The sequence below is a fragment of the Neomonachus schauinslandi genome, chromosome 6 (genome assembly GCF_002201575.2).
Source record: "Neomonachus schauinslandi chromosome 6, ASM220157v2, whole genome shotgun sequence".
NCBI classification, from domain to species: domain Eukaryota; kingdom Metazoa; phylum Chordata; class Mammalia; order Carnivora; family Phocidae; genus Neomonachus; species Neomonachus schauinslandi.
Window position 1 is genome coordinate 39,154,920 of NC_058408.1, and position 24,376 is coordinate 39,179,295.

Genomic DNA, 24,376 nt, shown 5'->3' on the forward strand with positions numbered 1-24,376 from the left:
TGTACCTATGACCCTCGTTCACAAACCACATCAATCTCCAACAGGGACAGGGGGAGTGTTGAGCTGGGTCCACTTGCAAACTCATGTAAAAATCTGAAAGGTGATCCACAACAATAAGTGTGTAGTTCTCAAGACCACCTATGGACCTTTCCATTGTAGAACCCAATGTGGGAAGGTGTTGCAGGGAATTCAGTTGAACCATCTCCCTGCCCCCGCTTCAGTGAAGAATCTTTTCCAAGAGATTCTTAAAGATGGCCATTTAAGCCTCAATCTGATTGACTTCCTGCTGTAGGCAAGGGTAAACTCCAAGGGGAAAAAAAATGCTTAGAGAGGTTCAATATTTGGTAAGCCAAGTAAGGAAATATGATTAGTGCTAATGGTGATCTAAAACAAGACACTGAACTTGAGTAGGTCACAGCTTCTTGTCAATCAAATCAGGCCTCTTCCCCCACCCCACCCCCATCACAAACAATATCCATTTTATTTATATATTGGGGTTCCAGGTGAGAACTTGAAGAAAAAGCTTTGATACTAAAAAAAAAAAAAAAAAAAAATCTTTTAAAAAAACTTTAAGCTTGTAAACCACCAAACAGGATATCTTATATTTCTATTTGATTATTTTAAAATTAGCCTTATGGATACTGGTTTAAATGTTACTGCTCTAGGAAAGAAGTTGAGATCAAGCCAAAAAACCCAAAGCCAGCAGGGGTCACACTTTCTCAGAAGCCCTCAGTGAAAGAAGAGCACTCTCCAGAATCGGAAGCTGGGTGGGTAACTCATCTCCCATTTCCTCTGCCCCAAATAATGCTTAAGCATCAAAAGGGCAAATAAAGAAGGTGATGAAGACAAGAGACCCAAACATTAAAAAGAGTCAAGACAGAAGAAATAAAGAACTGAAATTAATCTAAGAAATTAGGTCATGGTAACAAAGAAGAGGTGCTGTGTAGGTATCGGCTTTTCTAAATATTCCCAAATCTCCCTTTGGCTGGTTTTTGCATCACAATTTTAAAATATTTTTCCTCTTCATGGTAATGCATAATTCAACTCAGTTTTTCCAGAGTGGGACAGCCAGTTTTGAGGCTTGAAACAAACAAACAAACAAAACAAAAACAGCGGGGAGAGATTCAGAGGAGGTAACAGGAACACACGGTAAAGCACAGTTGGCTTGCTGCCTTCTCTCGCTTATTTAAAAAAAAAAATCCAATAAGTAAGTGACTGTTTATGAACTTGCATAAGTGTACAGCAAAACACAAAATAGTGAATCCTCCAAATACCATTTCAGGATATTATTTATTACATATTTCTTATATATATATTACATATATATAATGCATATTATTCTATTTCTTTCCAGACCTACTAATACAGAAACAAGTGAGATGCCAAAACATAAGCAGCAGAAGGGCAAGGAAAAAAAAAAAAGCAGTCCTGGTTATCAGCAAGGAAGCCCAAAAGGGACCACGTCACTCATCCACTCATCCCAGGGAACTCCTGGTGAAATGGTTTAAGCCTAAAGGGTATAGGAAAGAGGGAAGCCTTGAATTTGGCTTCCTGAAGACTGTCTTAAAGCCTCTTTATCTTCTCTAGATAAGATGAGATCCAATCACAAGACAGCATTACAATACTTTGTCCTCATGGTGTTTCACGGACATAAGTGAAAAATTATCTCCCTAATGACATGTGGACTCTAAAGAAAAAATAAAAATAACATTCACAAAGGAGGAACATAAAGAAGCCAGTGCCGTGAACAAATCTATTAATGCCACAAGGGAAAAGCCCAAAGTGACCCTCTAGATCTCCAAGGTGAGGGCCACTTGTGAGATATTGTACATGATAGCAAGATTAATAATATTCATGTGGGGACTTAGGAATGTGATGACATAATGGTGCAACTCCAGAATTCTAAAAGTTCATTGTCTATGCATTTCCCAGAAAAAAATCCTCAAAACTTTCCTTTTAAAAGACAAGTTAAAGATGTGCTATAGGGTATACGTTATGTATGAGGAAAAATTCAATTTTATTCTATCATCTCGAATGCTCACTAAAAAATTTTAAAGGTCACATGTTTATTTTGATTTTGTGTCAGACATCACAACCTAAAACATAAGAATTATAGCTTAAAACAAGTAGATACTTTAAAGGAAGCCAACTCTCCTGGATCTTTCTATGATATTATCCTTAAGTCATCCTCAAAATAAAACACAGCCTAAGACAGAACATATGACTGAAATCAGAGTTGTGTTTCCTTATTCAGAAGTTTTTTATTTTTTTTTATTTATTTTATTTATTTATTTATTTATTTTTTAAAGATTTTATTTATTTATTTGAGACAGAGAATGAGATAGAGCATGAGAGGGTCAGAGGGAGAAGCAGACTCCCTGCCGAGCAGGGAGCCCGATGTGGGACTCGATCCAGGGACTCTAGGATCATGACCTGAGCCGAAGGCAGTCGCTTAACCAACTGAGCCACCCAGGCGCCCTATTCAGAAGTTTTTTAAAAAAACTAGTGTTAGATAGAAAGGTAGATCAATTCAGTAGATCAATATTGTTGACCTTAAAATTAAAAGATGTGCAATTAATCTTCTCTACCAAATACCCTACCTGAGACCATCAACAGTAAACTCATTCAATTTGGGTTCATTTAAAAAGCACTTTCTTTTTGTTTCCTTTTCTTTCCTTTTTTTTTTCTTTTTTAAGAGAGGGAAAGGCGGAGGGGGAGAGGGAGAGAAAGAATCTTAAGCAGGTTCCACACCCAGCACAGAACCCGATGTGGGGTTCGATCTCACAACCCTGAGATCATGACCTGAGCCCAAATCAAGAGTCGGTTGCTTAACCGACCGAGCCACCCAGGCTCCCCAGAAAGCATTTTCTATCTAGTTTATTAAGATCTATCTATGGGCAGTGAATACTAAAGAATTCGTGGAGCTTGTAACTGAACACATGTCTGTATGTAACAACCAGGAACAGTGAGTGATAAAACCAAAGATGAGCAAGTGGATAAAAACACACACAATAGGTTGCACACTGAAGAAACATGGTCTCATCGGCCTTGAGACTTACTCTTAAGGGGTGAACCCTGAGCCACATTTCAAGAAGTGATGGCCGTGGATGGGCACACGGATGTCCCACATGATGGGACATGAATGGGACAGGGATGTTCATCACACCTGCTTGGCAGACTGAAGCTCTTCTGTGTTCTCATCAGATCTCACCTGGTCATGATGCCCTAGGCATGTCCCCTCTCAAATTAGCAACAAAAGGACACTCCATCCTCAACAGTCAGACCACTTGATTATTAAAGACTTTATACATACCAGAGAGGATCGGCTCCAGGTGGGTTGGCGTCTGATGGGGGGTGGAGAATTTGATTGTCTGCGTGAAAAGTTAAAAAAAAAAATGAGAACGGTCATTGTATTTATAAGACGTAAGACAACCAGAAAGACAAGAGAGGGTAAAAAAGACAAGATGGGTAAATTTACAGCAAAATGTAAACATTTATTTCTGAGTGATGAGGCTATGAAAAATTATATATTTTTTAATTATTTTCTTTATTTTCAAAATGTTTGGAGCATATGACCCTTAGATAGTAAGTTTTACAGAAGAATAAGGCTTATTTCCAAAGAAAGATTATGAGAGAAATAAGCAAGACTGAAAAATATCACTATTATTACATGGATTTTTAAAAATTGTATTCTTTGTATCTTTGTGAATGTCTAAAATCTTTCATCATGAAAAACAGCAAATAGAAACAATATTTTTTAAAATGCTGCCAGTCAAATGAAATCCAAAATAGATTAAATATGTTTGAGCAAGACCATATAAAGGTCTTTTTGAATTAAGACAATACCGACTACAAATATTTATCTAATCAGATCCTTTCCTGACTGAGAATGAACGTGAATTTTTTTTTTAATGTAGAGATAAAAATGTGTGGGGACTAAGAGTATTATCAAATTCTGGAGCACTGAAATCAAAGGTGCCTTTGAGAAATGGTCCCAAATTCCAGAGCAACACTTTCCCTAGTCCTCAGTGAAATCATAAAAAGACAAAAACAAAAACACAAAAAAAGGACATGTAGAGTTTTCCATAAAGCTAGAATTCTTCAATTTAAAGCACTCTCCTTAGTCTGGTAGTTCATCTTTCCTACCCTTTTACATGTTTTCTTTTATGAAGTGATGGAAACAGTATAGTAACGTTGGATGTTTTTTAACAACTGGCTAAATACAATATTGTAAGACCTAGATTATAGGTTTTATAATATTATTATAAGACCTGCAATTTTTCTTCTCAAGTCAAGAAATATGGGAACCACTCCCTGGAGCTATATGGGAAGATGACAAGCAGTAGCTCTGTGAGCAAAAAATAAAAATAAAAATCAGTGACAGTCTTAGAGGTCAGGGTGTGGAGCTCTAGAGGAGGATGCTGTTAAGATGATGCTAGATTCATAAAACTCCAGGGGGTTATCCTAGGCCTTAATGCAGTCTGCACTGAGATTCAGAATTTATCGTGTATATGGGGTATGTGTGTATAAATATTAGAGCGTTCCGGTTCTTATCAGAGAAGAGGTTAGGAACCTCTCACACCTGGTTAGGAACAGGAGGAGAAGTTATTACAGAAGTAGAAAAGAAAACACAATTTCCTTTAGTTTTCACTCTGACATAGGCTGTTCACTAATATTAGAAGACCACAAGATAAAAATACGCTGAAAATTTCATGATAAATCCACTTGCTGAGAAATGGTCAAACCAGAAGACCACAGTAAAATTCACTTCTCAGAACAATTTTAATTCCCCCTCCAGGAGTCAACCATGGAAATCCTGTTCATGCCCAAGACACCCCCACAAATGCAAGGCAACGGCAGAGCAGACCCGCACAGAAGTGATCTATAGGGAACCGGTTCAAAAGAAGGGCACGTGCGCGCGCGTGCGTGCGTGTGCGCATGCGCGCACGGCCCTCGTTACGGCTGTTTCACTTGCCCCTCCCTGGTCACGGCCCCTCTGAATTTACATTTGCAAACTTTGCTGGCAGCCCTGCTAACTATGGCCTCGCCTTTCAGACTCCGACAGTGACCAGTTGCAATAACTGGCTTGAAAGAGCCTCCATCGTGTAGAGAAGAAAGTCTGTCAGGACGTGAGGCTCCCGTTCTAAAGCAGCCGCTATTTTCAGCAGGAACTGCTCTGGGACAATGCTCTCACGCTCTTGGATGTGTCCACTGGGGGAACGCAAAAGCAGTTCCTCTCTTGCATTTATATCCCCGAATTCTTTGAAACACAATTAAGCACCTTGGGCGCGCCAACTGCCGAATGTTCTCTGCTGAGGACCGTCTTTTGAAGGCAACCAAAATAAAGGCAATGATAGCGTGAGGCCCAGAGACGCCACATCCAAGGTCAGGTCACATTTAAGTTCCCGTATCAGACTCCCTTTATCGTCTTTATTTCCAAATTAGATTTAAAAAACACACATGGACTCGTGACATCTATTAGTGTCTTCCAAGGCTTCCTGTAATTACCCTGGCCTCTCATTTACAGGCAGATGACATGACCCAGAGGCACACGCAGGGTTAGCCAACTGTGTAAGAGAAACAGGGCTGAGGATGACAGAGGCTTCTTTTCTTTCAAGTTGGCTTGCCACTCTGTTCCACACTTCTGAACGTACTCTGCATCTGACACGAAGGGGCACCCTGGCAAATTGGGAACGGCTCGGCTCCTCCAAACTCCTAGCAGAGGACGGAAAGGCACTAATGCGGGCCAACCCATCCAGGTAGTCAAGCACTCACAGTCAATTTGTGAATTATTTTCTCTCCAGGCATATGCACTACGCCAGACACTTCATCATTAAAGTTCTTTCACTCCTGCCTGGATTCAGCTTATTCCTTTAGCTTCCGCGAGGAAGGAGGGAAGAGGGCGAATGGAAAATGCAATCTAAGCGATCCACGATATCCCTAAAGCACATGAATTGAACGGGAGCAAGCCGCTGGGTGAGGGGGGTAGACTACATGGTTACTTACTCAGTGCAGATTTTGTTTTGTTTGTAAAACTTGTGCCGTGTAGCAAACAACCGAGAAATGTACTTGGCATTTTCAATATCGTCCTTGGAAAAGGAGAGGGGGGGAAAAAATAAACATTGGTTTGGTTGTAGATGCATTTCCCTAGGATTCTCCTGAACGGGACCACATCCCTTCCTCCCATCAGGCCAAGCACAAAACAGCACCCTGAGCTGCAAACCCACGTGCTGAAACCCTACGGCGAGCGTGGCTAGGAAGCCCACCCAAGGATGCAGACAATCCGTCAAAGAATCCTCTAGGCTCAAGGCACAGGGCTTACACTGATGAGCCGGCATGTCTTCACACAGTTCCAAACCAACTGCTTTAAAAAGAAAGAAAGGAACGAAGACAGAGCCTGGAATGAACACTGAGCACCACTGAGATGGCAGTGAGGTGCATGAACAGCCTTGGCCCTCAAGGGGGCGCTCAACAGAAGGGCGAGCACTCCCTTTTCTTCAGGCCAGGCTTGGGCTGTGGTGGGGAAGGAAATCCAGGTCAGCCGGCTAAAGAAAATGCCAGGCAATATCATCGAGGGGTTACTGGATGCGGGCTGTAACTTGAGCGCTGAGGAACGCGGCACGCCAGACATGTGATCCACCACAAACACAGCAGGTGGAGGAACCCAAATCGCAGAGTCCAAACTCAGCTTGGAAACCTGGCGTTTTCAACAGGAAATTGCCACCACTACCTGGAAATGAGTGGTGATGGCACTGTGCAAGGGCTGGGCAGTTATTAGTTCAAGAGAATACTTACTCTGTCATGATATGGAGAGCAAGGAAAGGATATTGTGAGGTGAGAAATCAAACAGCCACCTGCCTGTCGGACCCTGCCCCTGTCTTTCATTTTGCTTACCGTGTGAAAGAGGGCAGTCTCTTCTTTGTTGATGAGCTCCACCAGAATAGTAGACTTGTTGTGAGCGATATTCCCGATATCATTCCACCTGGTCAAAAGATAAGGCAACTGGGTTTGCCAACGATGTCCCATGCAGTTATGAATCAGCGGAGGAGGGTCGTCTTTTACTGGTGAGTCTCATTTGACAAATTATGATTTAACTATAGTTTTGAAAGCTAAATAGTCCTTCTCTCCAAGCAAAAAAGTAAAACACAACATGCGTCAACTTAAATACCTAAAAATCCTGTAAAACCCACATCTAGATACTGCTGTTCATAAGGTACTGTTTCCTTTAGGATTAGCGATGAGGAAAATGTTCAAGGATCCTCTGCTTGTTTTTCACATTTCCAAACTGCAAAGCATTTCCCATGATCCCTGCTTTTAATGATGGAGGGGAGCATATTATTTTAAAGTCATGTGTTTCCAGGAATCTAGGCCAAAGAATCCACACAGATTCTGTGTTGCAGTGTATGCCATGGCCGGATGATGCCACCAAGAAAAAGTGCCCAAGGAATGTTTAATGTGCCTACATTTTTGTGATTGATCACACACACACATTTCCTTCTTTCCTCATGAAGACCTTAGCTAAAATGAGACACATGAAATAACTACCAGACAAGGGAAGGTAAGCTACTATTTCCCATCCTACCTGGAGCCAGTCTTTAACCATCTCTTACTCCTGCCTACCTTCACTCTGTGCCCCAGTCTATCATTCCCTGCCCACTGCCTCTTCATGCCAACATTACACTTCCCTATCCTCCTCCTTTAAGACTCAGCTCAGAAGTCGCCTTCTCTCTCTTCCTCATCCCCAACCACCCACATGGCATGAAAGAATCTGGTGTAGTCCTCTCTGGGGCCCCGCATGGTATGACAGTTGTTTACTTCTGTGACCAGATCCCTAACTAAGGCAGAGGAGACCACAGGCCCCATGCCTAGAGATTCTGCTTTCTTCGTCTCTGTCCTCCATACACTGAGCCAAGTAAGTACCTGGCATGCAGGATTCAATAAATGTTTGCTGAAAGAATTAAGAGTCATAATATTGCCTCCCATCTGTAGAGAGTATGGTTTCTTTATGAACTCTCTAAGGTAGACAAGGCAGCTATTTTTGTTCCTACTTTAGAGAGGAGACAATTTCAGCACAAATGAGGACAGGACTTAGCCACGTTCACTCTGCACATCGGGGATGCAGGAGTTCTATACTTGGGGCTTCCAGGCTTTCCTCCAGTCAACCTTCCATTACTCCAGTACCAACTGTGTTCACAGACATCTGCTGGGGCCGTACTCTCTACAGGTGTTCAGCACAGCTGTCTGCTGACTTACAATTCCATCAGATTACATCTACACGGACTCATAGCCACATATTCCTCAGCGAAGGTCTCTAGAGATAAGAGATATTTGGTTTCCTTAGGCTCCATTCCTTCAAATCAACTGCCAAAACTCTGAATCCACTCCTCACTCCACAATGCGACTCCACCTAGGGACATTCTTACCATGACAGTATGGTAGAAGTAAATTCCCATCCTGTAGGGGTTTCAAGATAAGTGCTGAAGAGGTCTGGAAGCAGTTCCTAAGGAACTGAACCAAACCATGAGTGGCTAATCATCAGCAAAGTTTCAAATGGCTATTGTCTTCTATTTAACCTCCATAGCTGGAATGCAAGACTTGTCTACTTTTCCAACCTCAAGGAGAAAATGAAGCATTGATTTAGCTATGGAGAACTGTGTGGGACAAAATGCCTGGACAGCTTTGAGTGGGCATAAAAAGGTCTAGTTACAACTCCGCACAATTTATGTGTTTTATTTGATTACTTTATAATTTGTTGTAGGTATATGGAGTTGAAGGAGTATGTCCAAAAGTAAAAAAGTTTATTCAGCAGCCACAAAGATCTCTCTCCCCACTCCTTTAATAATGTCTCCATTCAAAGAGTAAGAGAAAAATCAGTGGACAAAAATAATGGCAGGGTGGAGACCTAGCGGGGAAAGGAGCCAATTAGGAAGCTTTTGGTGGGGAAACATTTGCAAAATGACCTGCATCAACTGCTGATCCAGAGAATACACAGCTGGGCAAGATCCACGTCCAGAAGGTGGACTTGGCTTTGGCTTTAAGAGCTGTCTTTGATTATCTGCACTAGGTGCACAGCTCTGCCTATCAGATGCACATGCAGGAAAGCTGTTCTTGTAATAAAGAGTCGGCCATACTGCCCTTGTAAATGAAAGAAAGCATGCAGTTTTTGAGATCGTGGACACCATGGTGACAACTATGGGCACCAACACAAGCAAGCTCATTGACATGTAATGGAGGAGACACTCCGCCAAATCCCTATACTGGTTCTCTCTCATGTTCAGTGGAGAAGAGGATTTAAAATGCAAAATAATGCCCATCACCCAATTATCCCTTCCCCTAAATAAATAAATGAATGAATGAAAAAAATAAAATGCAAAATAAAAGTACCAGCCCTTTAATTTGTGATAACAAATTCACTGCTTTTAAAATGCATTTTCACAAATATAAAATGTCATATATTTAATATAGAAATTAGTCCACACTCCTCTAGCATGTGCGGTTAGGCAGAGGGTGATGGAAAATGGGAAGAAGCCAGTCTGGATTTAATGGCTGGTCAGGGATAACGTGGGCAAAGGCAACCAGCGGGACTGACTGGGCAACCAGCTTCCAAGCAGACTCAGAGTTTAGCGCCACTCTTCTGGCTCAGGAGGGTTCAAGTAGCACCCTTCCTGCAGTCAAGTGGGAAGGAAGAGCTTCCTCTATCCCTCACCCCCAAAACAGGCCTCCAGGAAAAGTGAGATGCATTTCTCCCTAACTGCTCAAATCTCACGAGGGCTGATCTTATCTGAGTTGAGAAAAGCTCAACTCTGACCCACAGTCTGGCTCTTAACTCATTGGGATCACTGTCATCCTCAGTGAGCTTTTCTAGAATCCCTCAGGGGAAAAAGGAAAAAGAGACAAATAAGACTACCTGTATATTACTGCTTGTCTTCCAATTCTGTTTCTCACGAATATCCCCATAAAGAAAATGCCCAGGTGCACACTGTTTCCATGATTGTCCTGCATAAGATCAACAGAAGAGTGATGTGACCAAACAGATGACCAGCGGACCGGCAAGAGCCAAGCACCCGGGCTACAGCCTACCCGGTGGCGGGGGGGGGGGGGGGGGGGGGGGGGGACGGGGACGACACACCCCATTTCCTGCCCATGGGCGAATGAACCACAGATAGCATCAGGGCAATGGGCAACTTGGCCCTGAAGGGACTCACCCCACTGCACACCCCAGCGGACTATATACATAGATACATATTGTTTTCTTTTATCCCAATTTCACATTTCATGTCCAAGAGAGAATTTGAGGATTTTCTCAGATTTGTTACGATTTTCTCTTTCAGGAACATCAATGAATATCTTTTTCACTCTGTTTTTTTTTAAATCAAAATTGTACATGTCTGTAGTTTGATTATGTATGCATGTCATAAGCGTGTGATCATATGTGCCCACAGTTTGCAGGACTGAGTGTATCCTTTGGAGCCTGTTTAAAAGAGGCCAACAGCAGACCTGGCCCCACCATTTCCTCTCCCCAGAGGCACCGACTTCCACTACTTAATGCCCTTGTGAGTGTCTATTTGCATCCACTGTGCTTGGTCTTTCGATTTACAACCTCATGGTCCTCACTCCTGGGATCCTTTCTCAAACTGCCACTGTTCACTTCTGGAACTCCCATTATTCAGATGTTGGACATCCTGGGCTGGCCTTCTAATCTTATCTCCCACCTCCCACATTCCTCCGTAACTTCGTCTTTTGGTGAGATTTTCTTAAATTTATCTTGTAACCTATTACTTTTTCTATTTTTGATATCATATTTTTAATTTCTGAGAGTTTTCTCTTTTTTCTTCTCTGAATGTTCCTTTTTTGTAAAGATTTTATTTATTTATTTGACAGAGAGTGAGCGAGAGAGCACAAGCGGGGGGGGGGGGGGGGGCAGAGGGAAAGGGAGAAGCAGGCTCCCCGCTGAGCAGGGAGCCCAATGCAGGGCTTAATCCCAGGCCCTGGGATCATGACCTGAGCGAAAGGCAGATGCTTAACCGGCTGAGCCACCCAGGCACCCCTGAGTGTTCCTTTTTAAAAGCAATCTATTCCTTTAAGGAGGTAATATATTTTTATCTTGGAGACTCTGAGGACAGTATTTCAGGCAGGGGGTTCTTCACCCTATAGAGTCTCTGCATCTTCCAGGCTGCTTCACTCCCTTTGCATTGGCCTCTGTCATTCCTGGGAGGACAGCCTGCAGGGTGATGCTTGGCCCTCTATTCACGTTCCAGCCTGGGATGCTAAGCACTGGCTGGGAGCTTCATGAGCACAGGAGGGGCGTGAGGACAGCAGAGCTGGGGGGCAGTCTGCTGGGCCCTGTGCTGAGGAAGTCCAGATGACTCATCTTCAATCTGGTTTCCTGGTCCAGTAAGGTGCTTCCAACCTCCTGCCTGGGAGAGCATAACCTGCTGCCCGTGTGCCCGAGAGTGGAGTGGGGACAAGGCTCACCATCCAGGGAGTTAAGTGTCCCTCAGCCCCCTGCTTTTACTGGGGACATCCTCTTTGTGGAGTGAGCAGAGGGGCACGCACAAGATGGAAAAGGATCTCTATATTCCTCAAAACACTTGATCCCATGCAAGACACAATGACGACAGTGTCCCTTTGCAGGGACCTCTTCTCAACCCACCCAGCAAAGCACACATTAGGACAGGGCTCATCGAATAGGAACACACAGAGAGCCAGACCACTGCTGGAGGCAAAGCAGAGAGAGGGTCAGGAGAGGAAGCCGTGGGAAGGAAAAGAAGTGCTCTGGGGGTACCTGGGTGGCTCAGTCGTTAAGCGTCTGCCTTCAGCTCAGGTCATGGTCCCAGGGTCCTGGGATCGAGCCCCGCATTGGGGTCCCTGCTCAGCGGGAAGCCTGCTTCTCCATCTCCCACTCCCCCTGCTTGTGTTCCTGCTCTTGCTATCTCTCTCTCTCTGTCAAATAAATAAATAAATAAAATCTTAAAAAAAAAAAAAAAAAAAGAAGTGCTCTGGAAATCAGGAGATGTTACAAGGTAAATCATACTGTAGAAAAATATATGTGGGGAAAGAAGCCAGGCGAAGTAGACATGGGAAAGGGAGAAAAAATTCTGTGGAAATCCTTCCTGGGGCATTTTGCCGTTAGATGGATGGGTGCAGCAGTCCGCTGGTGATGGGGCCGCGGGAGGAGCAGTTCCCCAGGGCCGGGCAATGGCAAAAACACAGGACAGATGCCCGGGCACTGCGTCGGTCAGAACTTAAAGGCTCAGTGTCCAACTCAGCTAAGGTTGGAGACTCCAGATACCAGCAGCCTCTCCGTGTCCATGCGCTCTGACAACATGGGAGTGACTGGTTGGGGGGTGGGCAGGCCTGTCAGGGAGTGGACTGGTCCTCCTCCCACCTTGAAAAAATTTGAAGAACCACTAAAAGCCCACACTACGTGGAAATGTTCTTCCCTACAACGTATCCACAACAAGCTCGTTTGCTTTACTTGGTCAAGAAGGACCCGTACTAATCCAAAGGGACTCCATCACTCCTCAGTCTGCCCCTGAACCCTCTCCTGTCTGCGTTAGCATGATCTCAGAGCTGACCACAGCACTGCCCCAGCTGGTACTGCTGCCCTCCCATCCTCCTCGGGTCTCTGGGAATCACGTGGTCTGGAGGTGGTCACCTGAGTCATGAACAGATATGTGGGCAAAAAGACACCACCCAGCTAAGTCACACTCCCTGGCAGTGAGTCAGCTGCACCTGTCCACCCACTCAGACCAAGGTACTGTATCCCCCTTGTGCTCTTTCCACTAAAGAACATACCAGAAAGTGCATCAGAAACAAGCACAGTGGATTTTGACACTATTTCCACTGCCCCGATTTCCCACAGCCCAGAACTCCTAAAAACAGCACAAGTAAATGAGCATGACAACTAAACCCCCAACTTCCTGGGACGGAGAAGTGGGTTTTCTGGAAGGGAAGAAAACTTTACCCTGATTTTTCAATGACCCAAAATATCATGACTATATATGGGCTGCTGAAATGTAAGTGGGATGCAGATGGCTTCATAAGGCATTATTGCAAGGAAAATGGATTACAGCCCTACGAAGGGCAGCCATTAGAGAAGCAAAAGAAAATTAAACAAATCTAAAAAAGAGCCATTTAGCCCTTTCAGCAAGCTTCGGTCACCCTGCTCGTTCTACTTGATGCACATGGGCAGTTCTCATCAAGGCAAATTGCAAACGTGCAGCCGAGGGGGAACGAAACACTTATAAAACAGCCAGCGGAGCCACTTCAGAGTGAAATGTTTGTGCTAAAATTGTACCATCTCCCAAATCGCTGAAATGTGCCAGTTGCTCTAGGTTTCTGATAAAACTCCGTCTTTTGTAAAGTTGGTCAGGAGAGAGAAGAAAATGAGTTTGGATTATGGGCTCAGCTCTATAAATGCGCCATGCACCATGTACCACGACCCCCACCCCCAACCACACCCACTTCAGGAGGTGGATCTGTTGCAAAAGATGTGCTGTGCTGTAACAGTTTCCTAGGCACAGTTTCCAGAAAACTCCGAAGGGGCTGGAAATCTGCAATGCAGGCTCTATGGAGCTCGAGAAATAAAGTGTGATTGTATACAGGAAATGTTCCACGCTGCCTCACAAGCAATTATCCCCGTATCAGCTCAAAGGACAGAAAAGAGAATAAGCAGGTAAAACCAGTGGTCCGGGTCTTTATATTAATGCACACATGACATTAGCTGCTTGTCTTGTTGCAAAACTGCAGGTGACTGGATACCTTCATGGTGCTGGATGGGCTGGTATTTGGGACTCACTCAGATGGTTGTCTTACCAACAAGATATTCTGCCCAAGACCATGGAAAACTTTCAGACTCTCTCAGTTAAGAAAAAGGGTTTGTGGGACGCCTGGGTGTCTCAGTTGGTTAAGCGTCTGCCTTCGGCTCAGGTCATGATCCCAGGGTCCTGGGATCGAGGACAGTGGAGGTTAGGCTCCGCATCAGGCTCCTTGCTCAGCAGGGAGTCTGCTTCTCCCTCTGCCTGCCACTCCCCCTGCTTGTGCTCTCTCTGACAAATAAATAAATAAAATCTTAAAAAAAAAGAAAGAAAAACTGTTGGCTTCCTGAAGTAAACTGGACTTGCCAACTAATGCCACATAGCGATAAGAAAGCCAGGTCGTTCAGGCCCGCTGCCTATCACCACTGGCTTTCTGATTGCCTGAGCCATTGTGAGAAAGCTGAAGAATGGGCCAGGATCTGCTACCTTCACAGAGAAGATCTCCTGTCCAAATCCATCCAAACGTTCCACTTCGTTGATGTACATGAGCTCAGCTTCTGCTGGCAGGATTCCACTAAAATCACAACAGCATCAAAGAAGGAAATGGTTAAGGGCAACAAAGGTAGTGGAAGGTCCTACCCTCCTGATGGCAAATTCCAGAGCTGTGGTTTAGCTCTAGTTCTGGGAAGAGCAATCATCACCCAACTGTGAGGACATGGTGCATTAGTAAGTAATTCATTAACATATTCCCCACTGGCCTTTACTCAATGGGGAAATAATCAGAGGAGGGTAAAGTGTTTAATTAAGAGCCACAGCCCTATAAACACTAATTATTCCAGACATCCCTGTGAATAATGCTGCCTGCTTTAAAAAAAAAAAAAAAAAGTTATTTTTCTCCCACCTGGGGAAAAAAAATCTCCACTGTTAAGAGAGAAAAAAAGGGGGGAAAGGAAAAAGTTTATGAGGATGCTATTTTGGGCCACATATTGTGGCCGAGAGAGCCTGGGACCACTGCATAGGTCCTCTGAGGTCTGAAGGAAGGTGGTTTGTTCTCCATTGGTCCCAGAACTCTGCACAGCCCTGATAGCAAGCTCTCAGTGCCCCCCTGAGTCTTGATCCTCTCCCTCTTGACCTTGACTTGACCAGCCAAAGCCCCTCGTCAGGTCTGCATGCTCAGCTCAAGCGGCCCCAGGCTCCCCAGCTCTGGCAACAGAGCTTTAAAAGGAAGGTCAGAGAGACGAATTCTCCACGTCTGTGTGGGCTTGCTGGTGGTAAAGCAGAAAAGGAAAAAAGGAAGGGAGAGGAAATAAAAAGAGAACAGCAGAAAGGGGCGGGTGGGCAAGCAGCAGAGTTTTCAGATCTGCCCGCGGGATAGAAGACACACAGGCAGTTGACTCAGCCAGGGGCTGGGACTGGGAGCCAGCGTCTCAGCCGGCCTTACCTGTGGGCTTTATGTTCCTGGGCCACCTTCTGCGTCAGCTCCTCCAGAATGGCCTCTTCCAGGGCCAAATCCTATCCACACAGAAGCAGTTAGGGCCATTTACTGTTTTGCTTGTAAACCTTAAGAGCTCTCTTTTCCAGAAGACGTTCCTGAGTAGCCTCCCTTCATCGATCTCCCCTATACTCCTTCAAATCAAAGGCTGTCCATTGTAGGACTGAGGGTCCACTGTTACTTCCATAACATGGCACTCCACGATAACTTAGGCTCTCGGCTTATAACTAACATGCTCATTTCAAGGCATAGTTTGGGTCGCTGCCTACATTCTGCAGGGTCTGGGAATAGCAACTTTTTTCACTCACCTTCTTCCCCATCTGCCTCTCAGACTCACTTTTAATTGAAATTGCTTGTCAGTACTTACGTGGCTTTTTTTTTTTTTAAGATTTATTTTATTTGAGAGAGAGAGGGAGAGAGCACAAGCTGGGGGAGGGGCAGAGGGAGAGAGAGAATCTCAAGCAGACTCCCCGCTGAGCATGGAGCCCAACATGGGGCCCGATCCCAGGACCCCGAGATCATGACCTGAACTGAAATCAAGAGTCAGACTCTCAATCAACTAAGCCGCCCAGGTGCCCCGTACTTCCATGTTTTTAACAATCAGGGTACAGGCAAATGAATTTCCAGCCCATTATCCTTTCAAAAGCTGAGCCTAGAAAGGGACTGTGCCTGGCCTTTTTTGTCCACCACCATAATATGAACTAATTCAGAGCTACCTGAAGGCAGAGAAGGCTCATTCAGATGTTACTTGACAGAGCCTTGGGAGCATAAGAGGCCATGCTGGCTAAAACGAGGGATTTCTATAAGGTCACAGTGTGTAACTGACCAGCTGGTGTCTCAACCACCTGAATCCCAGGCCCCTGGGACCACTGGTGTGCTGGCTCCCAAGAGATGAGAGCCAACTGCACACACCTCTTCCCAACACCCCTTCAATGACAGTGGGAGTGTATCACAGATTGTTAAATATTTGTGACAAATGCTGACAGCACTGTCTGGGATGGGGAAATGATCCGAAAGAATAAATCCAAGACAGGGAGGCCAGAGAAACCAGCTCCTGAGAGCCTGACAGACCTGGTGATTCCAGAGCTCCTCGCATCTCTGGTGGTAGCCTGGGGAAGCTCAAGCCAAGGACCAGCTGCCTTAGACCCTCCCAGCTTTCACGCCCCCCGCCCCAGGCTGCTAAGCATGGAGGAGAACATAGATATGCACCACCTCCCTCGGAGCTCCAGAGGGGGTGTCAGAAGGGGCTCTGAGCTGTGTGTCCCCATGAGGCCCTCTGAGGCTCATTGTAGACATTGGGGGTGGGGATCTGGGGGCTGAAGTTTACCAGAAAACATCCCAAATGCTGCACTGCCTTGATTCTAAAATACCATTTATATAGAGATGACTTCCAATTTAACAATTTTCCAGGGATGAAACACTACCCCCAAAAAGGTACCTACCTCAAAACTGCAAGAGACGTCCCATCTCAAAATCATGAAAACATGAAAAGTCAGTATCTTTTAAAGCTGGAAAATGAGGGTGTGACTACATGCTGGAAATTCTATAGCCCTGCAGACGGTCATGAGAAACCTCAGAGAAGGTGGAGGGAATTCCTGGCAGCTCTTATTTTTCATGCATTAACTGATTAATTTGCTGCTTCCTGTTCAGCCATCCACTGAAATGACTCAAGTCCATGGTAGGAAATAAGCTCAGTTCTACGTTGTGGAACAACAAAGATACTGCATGGCTCAGAAATGGCTTAGAAACGGAGTTACGTGCGTGCATCTAGCTACGGAGTGGTGGTTAACAGCCTGCTACTAATTTTGAAAAGCTCATGAAAGGCATGTGGCCACAGAATAAAATGCAGACAGGGAAGTGAAGATCAAAAAGTGCTCCATTAAACCTCAGCTTCCTACTTTCAAAGAAGAAAAAGTCCAAAGGTGCCTCTGTGCTGTTGTGCTCCATTCTGCGTCTGGGGCCTCCCTGAGGTACGCGTCCCTGCCGCAGAGAATGCGCGAGCGGCCCCGCGGGAATGAAGACTGGCAGAGTGCGTGTCTGTACACAACCGCACACCTGTGGCGTGCCCCGTGTACTTAACTTTGTTCTTTTCTCTGCTGCAGAAATGCCATTTGACAAACTCGGCTGCTTTATAGGATCAAACAAGGCCATTCATCCCATCTTCCCTCCCCCACCAAAGGAATGCATTCCTCTCTCTGAAAGCTCTAGTGGAACCAAGCAGAAAGTTTACAACCTTCCATGGCTCCCCACTGCCTGCTCAATTAGGTCAACACCTGGGCCTGGCATTCAGACCATTCTTCGGGGTGACCCAGCCTTCCCTTCCAGACCTCCCCTCTCAAGGGTTCAAGGCTTCAGGCAAACTCCTCTTGCTAACAGAATGCGTGTATGTCTCCTGACATACTCATGCCGACCCTTCTCGGAAAAATGCCCCCCCCCCCACCCCGGGGGTCCATCACATGGAGCGAAATGTCACCCCGTCCTTCAGGTCCCATCCCAGCTCCTGTTCCCTTGATAAGGCTTCCCTATTCCCCCAAGGTGGATGGAAGCCTGTGCACTTCTGCTCTGGGTGTGGCTCCTACAGTCTGCCTGCGGTCTCCCTTACACAGTTATCTGGATGCTCATCCCACCCTGTATCCTTGTCACCCTCCCTCTACTACATTATAGGCACCTAAGGGCAGCAGCTCATCTCCACATCACTGCTGGGCCCACCCCAGGGCTCTTACACCATGCCGGCGTATACGCTCTCCATACACAGGAAGTGATCCAGAAACGATCCCTGAACTGAACTCCATAAGCAATGTGTAAGTTTCACACGATCAAACTGGAGTTTCCAATCATGCACAGCTGGTTACTGATAGTTTGTACCTTCTGCCTGTCCTCTGCTTACATTTCAAAACACACGCAGTACTGCTGCCTAAAAAGCACGGTTTTGGGCATCCTCGGGCTTGCACAACAGAGAGGGGACAGTCATGCTAATAATAAGATGACGGTGATGGCAGGGACCAGGACAACTAACTAATAAACACTGACTGAGAATTTACCATGTGCCCAGTTATGTCACATGCACCCTCTCCTTTCGTCCCCACAATTGGAGTAGGCTTGCTATCCCCATTTTTACATGAAAAAATGGACACTTTGGTTAAATAGTTAATTAAATTTTAAAATAAAGGGAATTAAATAATGGTCCGAGTTCACACAGCTGTTAAGTGGCACCGCCAGGACATGGGCACAGAATGCTTGGCTCCTGGAGCCTGGGCCACCTGACCTCAGGCCCCAGTGTACCCAGGCTGCGACATGGGGTGGAACGACACGGCAGAAGCCTAGGGACATTCACGGGGCAGATACATACGCGGACGTTAGTGCCATCCAAAGGACCTTCTGCAACGATGGAAGCCACACGTGGCTACTGAGCGCTTTTTAAATGTAGCTAATGCAACCGAGGAACTGAATTTTTGATTTTAACTTTAATTAACTTAAATTTGAATATAAATAGCCACCTGTCAATGTAAGTAGCTACTGTCCCAAAGAGGGAAGTTTTATTTTTATTTTTATTTCTTAAGACTTATTTGAGAGATAGAGAGAGAGCAAGAAAGTGGGGAGAGGGGCAGAGGGAGAGGGAGAGACTCCTCAAGCAGACTCCCCGCTGAGTGGGGCTTGATTCCAAGACCCCAAGATCGTGACCTGAACCGAAATCAAGAGTTGGCCGCCCAACCGACTGAGCCACCCAGGTGCCCCCCAAAGAGGAAAGTTTTACATCCAAGAATAACACATCCACATTTGTCTGTCCACAGTGAGATTTAACAAGGTCTATGCCATTCGAGCATCTGATTTGCTCAGAGCCCGGAGGATACACAGTCTTATTCTGAAAAAGGTATGACATACAAAATAACTCTTTCCAGGCTTCACAGATAGCATTTGGACCTGTCAAAGCATTTTAACATCTACATAAAAACATTTTTACCCATAAAAATTGTAAATGGCACCTAAGCCTGGACTCTGTCTAAAGGCTATGTGATTAAGACCTTCAAGGAGAGAAGGGGGGGGAGGGGAAAATTATCAACCCAATTCATTGCCTCCACTGACACAAAAATGCACTTTCTAAAATTCTAAGGTATGAGCTTCACTTTCCTCCCACCAAGTACACCGGGAAACCTCCCAATGCTTGAGGTGAGCCTCCGAGACCATCTGATTCAAGCCTGTTGGCACCAAATCCTATGAAGAACTTCTCTGCTAAATAATATGCTAATCTCTTTGAATGCAGGTTGATTTGCTGGGTAGAATTAACAAGGCATGAAAACAACAGGCCAATCAGATAATACTGCTGTTTTCTTGGAGGGAAGCAGAACAAGGATAGAGTTACTCATGAAAAACAGAGATCTTACGGTATTTCCCTAACCAATAAGAATGAGGTAAGTCTGCAGCCATTTAAGTTCATCGCACACACTGACAGGGAATAACAAACTGCGGCTTTACTTATCCTAGGCTTTCACAACTTGAACTTTTGTCACCACTGGCCGACTGGATGCCAAGTTCTGCCCATATTATTTCCAAAATATCTCTTGCATTGCGGTCTTGTTTTTACTGTCTCTCGCAACACCTAAATTATCTCCTTGCCAAGAGCATCATTCAGATTCTCATCTGACCTGCTTTCCTGAATGGTCTTATTGCTCTAATCCAGTGGTCCTCAAAGTGTGGGGTCTGCAAATCCACCGACAGAGCCCAGGTGTTCTCAGTCTTGAGATGTTTCATCTTATCTGTTGCCACCCCTCTGCCACTCCTGAGCAAAGTCAGACTCACCATCGACTCTTTCGTGAACACTCATGCCACCCTGCCCTTTCTCTCTCCATCTAGATCATTTCTTGCTCCCCACCTGTCTGCCTGCTGCAATCCTGCCCATCCTTTGAGCTGCAGCTCACACGCCATTAGTCTTTAAACCTTCCCAAACCCCCCAAGCAGATGTAACCTCTCCCCACATAAAATCCTGACCGCACTTTATTACACTTGGCTTTGCATTCTGATTTTGCAAACTTCCTATTTACTCAACTACTCTGCCACCTCCCGGAGAACAAGCACTGTTCCTTATATAACTTTATCCCCTGGGAGTTACTTACCCAGGTTAGTGCTTTGGGCAAAACAGTCAATTAAAAAAAAAAGAGAGAGAGCTGTGAATGATTGGGATTTCTAAAATCAGAGCCAGGATGTTGGAGCAGGTATAGCTTTTCAAACGTTTTAATCCCTCCTCATAACTCTTCTTATTTACCCCAAAGCTACCAAAACACACACACTCACTCTCTCCCCCCCCCCCCCCCCAGGGATTAAAACCTAGCCTCACTCCTAATTTAACCCAAGATTGGACATTTGACTTCACTGACTCACTCAATGAATTTTTATGCAGGCAGACTACATGCCAGACAACAGTGACAAGACAGAGAGGGTTCCTGCTTAAGGACCAGAGAGCTGACATTCTAGCTGACAACCAATCAATACTGAACACGTTTAGATACCGAAAGAACTCTGACGTATATGCACATAAAGGGGATTTGGCAGGAAGTGGTTGATGGCTGGAGTCTATCATACAGGTGGTTAAAGAAAAGGAAGGCCTCTCTGAGGAGGTGATACTTGAATCAAGACCTCTACGTCAAGTCATAGGAAGATCTGGGGCAGAGCACTGAAGGTAGAGGCAAGCCAAGACGAAGGCTCTGGGATAGGAGCAAGCTTGATGTGTTCAGAAAGGAAGAGCACCAGGGCTCTGGAGAGTAGTGGAACTGGGGACTAGGGGTGTGTGTGTCAGGGGACAGGGAAGTGTCTTGAGGAGGTGGAAAGAGGCACGTTTACTTTTTCAGTGTTTTTACAAAATGTGTCGCTTCTTTATAAATGCATGGACTTGCCTCTCTAGGGAATGCGTGTATGGAAAATCCTCTGAGATTTTCAAAGTAAGAATTAAACATCCAAAGAAGGTAGAAAATTAATTAAGAAAAAGGAAATTATACTTACCATAGGAAACAGCACATATTCTCTGAGGAAATCTTGAGAATCAAACTGATGGAAGTCTCCAAAATCAGCTGAGAAGAAAAGAGAGGGGAAGGTTAGTATTTATTATGTGAAATTAAAGATGGAATAAAATAAGAGTAAAATTACCGCCACATTTATTATTCCTACTTCATCCTATTTCTGCACTAGCAAATGAAAACAGTGCCACAAGGCGTTTGATATCGTTACCACTTTTACTTAGCAATACTGTAAATATCAGCATGTGAGCGCTGTTACACAATTTTCTAGGGGGAGAAAAAAAAACAGAGAAATTTGTAAGTGATCCCTAAGCTATTTTAAAAATTTAAAATAAACCTATACTTATGTTTTTGTTAAATATGCATCAACACATATCTTAAGAATATCTGCCAAGGGGACTTTTTAACTCAAGGTTAATTAAGAGAACTGAAGAGCCTAAACCATCTGCATCTTTTCATATATTTGCAGCTGGAAATTCCCACTGTAAATCACCCTTGGCAAGCAACCTTGTAAATTTTTACACCTCCCAAACAAGTTCCCATATTGCAAGATGCCAGAAATTCTGTTTTGTCCTGTTTTCATTTCACGATGGTATATCTGAGCATGCAAATACAGTGAGTCCATATCGTCAATGTCTTGCTTCTCATCCCACTAGCTCTCAAGAAGAAAAAAAAAAAAAATAATAAAAACAGCATACAAATTTAATTTCATGTAAGAGATCTGGCATCTAACAGGAGATATGGAATGCAGGAGTCCACACAGAAGGCCAGTGAACAGACGCTGCTGAGAAGACAAGGACGCACCTACTAACTCATCACATAACGAATGATCAATTAATTAGGGGAGGCATTCAAGATAGCGGAGATCACGTGCTCAGCCTAATTTCAAGTTTACTCACCAGTCGTCATATTTTATCACAACTTATAACTCTGTGGCTGGGTCTTTCTAACTGCCCAATAAGGGTTCTCGAGAAAATTATTTTACAAATGTTATAGCTGGGGGAGCTTCCCTCAGATTGAACAGCTAGCTTTAAGGACGCAGTGAAAAGAGAAGCCAGGCTAATAAGTTCACCAACTTCCTTCAGCCTGAAAGCTATTGTCAGGGTCTTCCACTACCCAGAATTTCTGTAATAAACCCCATGGTTGAAGAGTGAGAGGGGTAAACAGAGAGTAATAAGGTGAACAGAAGAGAAAGCTTTTTGAAAGGAGAAAGAACCAATTTGCAGATGAGGGATAGAGTGGCTCTTCTCTCTCTTTTTCCTAGTCAAGGTGTCTTCTCTGTTATTTTGATGATTTTTCTGTTCTATTAATCGTTCTGGGCACTGTTCCTTCCCCTTCCAATCTTTTAAGTGGACGGATACGATCCAACATATTTTGTGTATTTTCATCCACAAGGTAACAATAGCAGCTAACTACTAGGAATCGTACGTCCAACAAAAATTGCTAAACTGCTAATACCCCAGGATGAAATAATCAAAGGAAGGCTGCCTCTTTAGACACTCCAGAACCCAAAAGGTTCAACTTCAGTTCAGAGTTTGGGATGGGAAGTTCAGTTCACAGCTTCTGCAACAACAGTCCACACACAGCAAGGACTCGGCGGCTGGCATTCCATTTGGACGGGAACCGATTTTAAGGAAAAACAATGACTGAAAGAGACACATGTTTCTTTTAAAAAATCACACTTTGATCTTCTTTTCAATATTGACTAAAAGCAATTAAGCCACCACTCAATAAAGAGTCATGTATAAATCTATGTAAAAATCACGTAACGTAGGTTACATAAAAATACATGTAACGATTTAGAAAGATTAAAACAAATAAATCTAAATAGGACAGACTGAGGGCGCCTGGGTGGCTCAGTTGGTTAAGCGACTGCCTTCGGCTCAGGTCATGATCCCGGAGTCCCGGGATCGAGTCCCGCATCGGGCTCCCTGCTCGGCGGGGAGCCTGCTTCTCCCTCTGACCCTCCCCTCTCTCATGTGCTCTCTGTCTCTCTCATTCTCTCTGTCTCAAATAAATAAATAAAATCTTTAAAAAAAAATAAAAAAAATAAAAAAAAAAAAAAATAGGACAGACTGAAAGGTAAATATACTCCACTACGAGTTTGTTGCTTCATATTACAATCATGCATTTTATTTTATTTTTATTTTTTTAAGTAGGCTCCATGCTGAGCGTGGAGCCCAACACAGGGCTCAAACTCACGACCCTGAGATCAAGAGTCAGACACTTAACCAACTGAGCCACCCCGGGACCCCTACAATTGTGCATTTTAAATTTCTCTCTTCAACTCTGTGAAATAGGGGCACCTGGGTGGCTCAGTGGGTTGAGCGTCTGCCCTCGGCTCAGGTCATGATCTCAGGGTCCTGGGACTGAGCCTAGCATCTGGCTCCCTGCTCAAGCAGGGAGTCTGCTTCTCCCTCTGCCTCTGCCCCTCCCTTCCACTCCTTCTCTCGCTCTCAATAAATTTTAAAAAAAAGAAAAATCTTTAAAAAAATGATGTAACTGTGTGAGAGTAAATTATACTACAATGTTTAAAGCTATCACACTTGAAACTGATGGGAAAGTCAAAGAGTCGTAACATGAAGCCACAAAATATGACCACAGTGGGCAGTGGAATAATTCTGAGAAAATGTTCCACAAACCCTGAATGTAGCTTTAATTAAAGGCAGGATGAAAGCTATCTCTTCAAATAAAACTAAAATTATACAAGCATGAACAATTTGCAAACAGCTTTGAGAAAGCCACCAGCCTGCCACCAAAAAAAAATCACGATTTCTGCTTCATTTTTTCTATTTCTGCATTTGTAACATATCTTGGAATGAAAAGTGAGAGTTACTAAGGGATCATCTAAGTAAATTCAGTTTTTCCCTCTGAGAGGCCAGCAACACTGCAGTCAAAGGAAAACTGGGATTTCACATGGCGGCCACCGCGCTCCTTACCTTGCACAGCCAAGCCAGCCAGCCGGATCACCTGTTCCAACGTACACCGCAATCGCCCTTCAAGCACGTCTTTTTTGACTTGCAGGTAATACTGATATCTGGTCGTGGGAACAGAGGAACAAATAATCTTAAAAACACATACTTGGAATATGTTCCCACAAGATCAGTGTCTCTAGA

General features: G+C 44.4%; 1 protein-coding gene across 2 annotated transcripts in view; it reads right to left on the minus strand.

The window, feature by feature from the left end:
* The window catches only part of PTPN14 (protein tyrosine phosphatase non-receptor type 14), a 177,593-nt gene that overhangs the window by 26,397 nt on the left and 126,820 nt on the right, over positions 1-24,376 (minus strand). For both annotated transcript variants that reach the window (XM_044915926.1, XM_021682758.2), the window contains exons 4-11: positions 24,200-24,297; positions 21,247-21,314; positions 15,202-15,272; positions 14,247-14,334; positions 9,908-9,996; positions 6,895-6,982; positions 6,007-6,089; positions 3,314-3,371 (exon numbers count right to left, since the gene is read on the minus strand). In XM_044915926.1, coding sequence (XP_044771861.1) covers positions 3,314-3,371; positions 6,007-6,089; positions 6,895-6,982; positions 9,908-9,996; positions 14,247-14,334; positions 15,202-15,272; positions 21,247-21,314; positions 24,200-24,297 — 643 coding nt within the window. The remainder of the gene's footprint in view (positions 1-3,313; positions 3,372-6,006; positions 6,090-6,894; positions 6,983-9,907; positions 9,997-14,246; positions 14,335-15,201; positions 15,273-21,246; positions 21,315-24,199; positions 24,298-24,376) is intronic.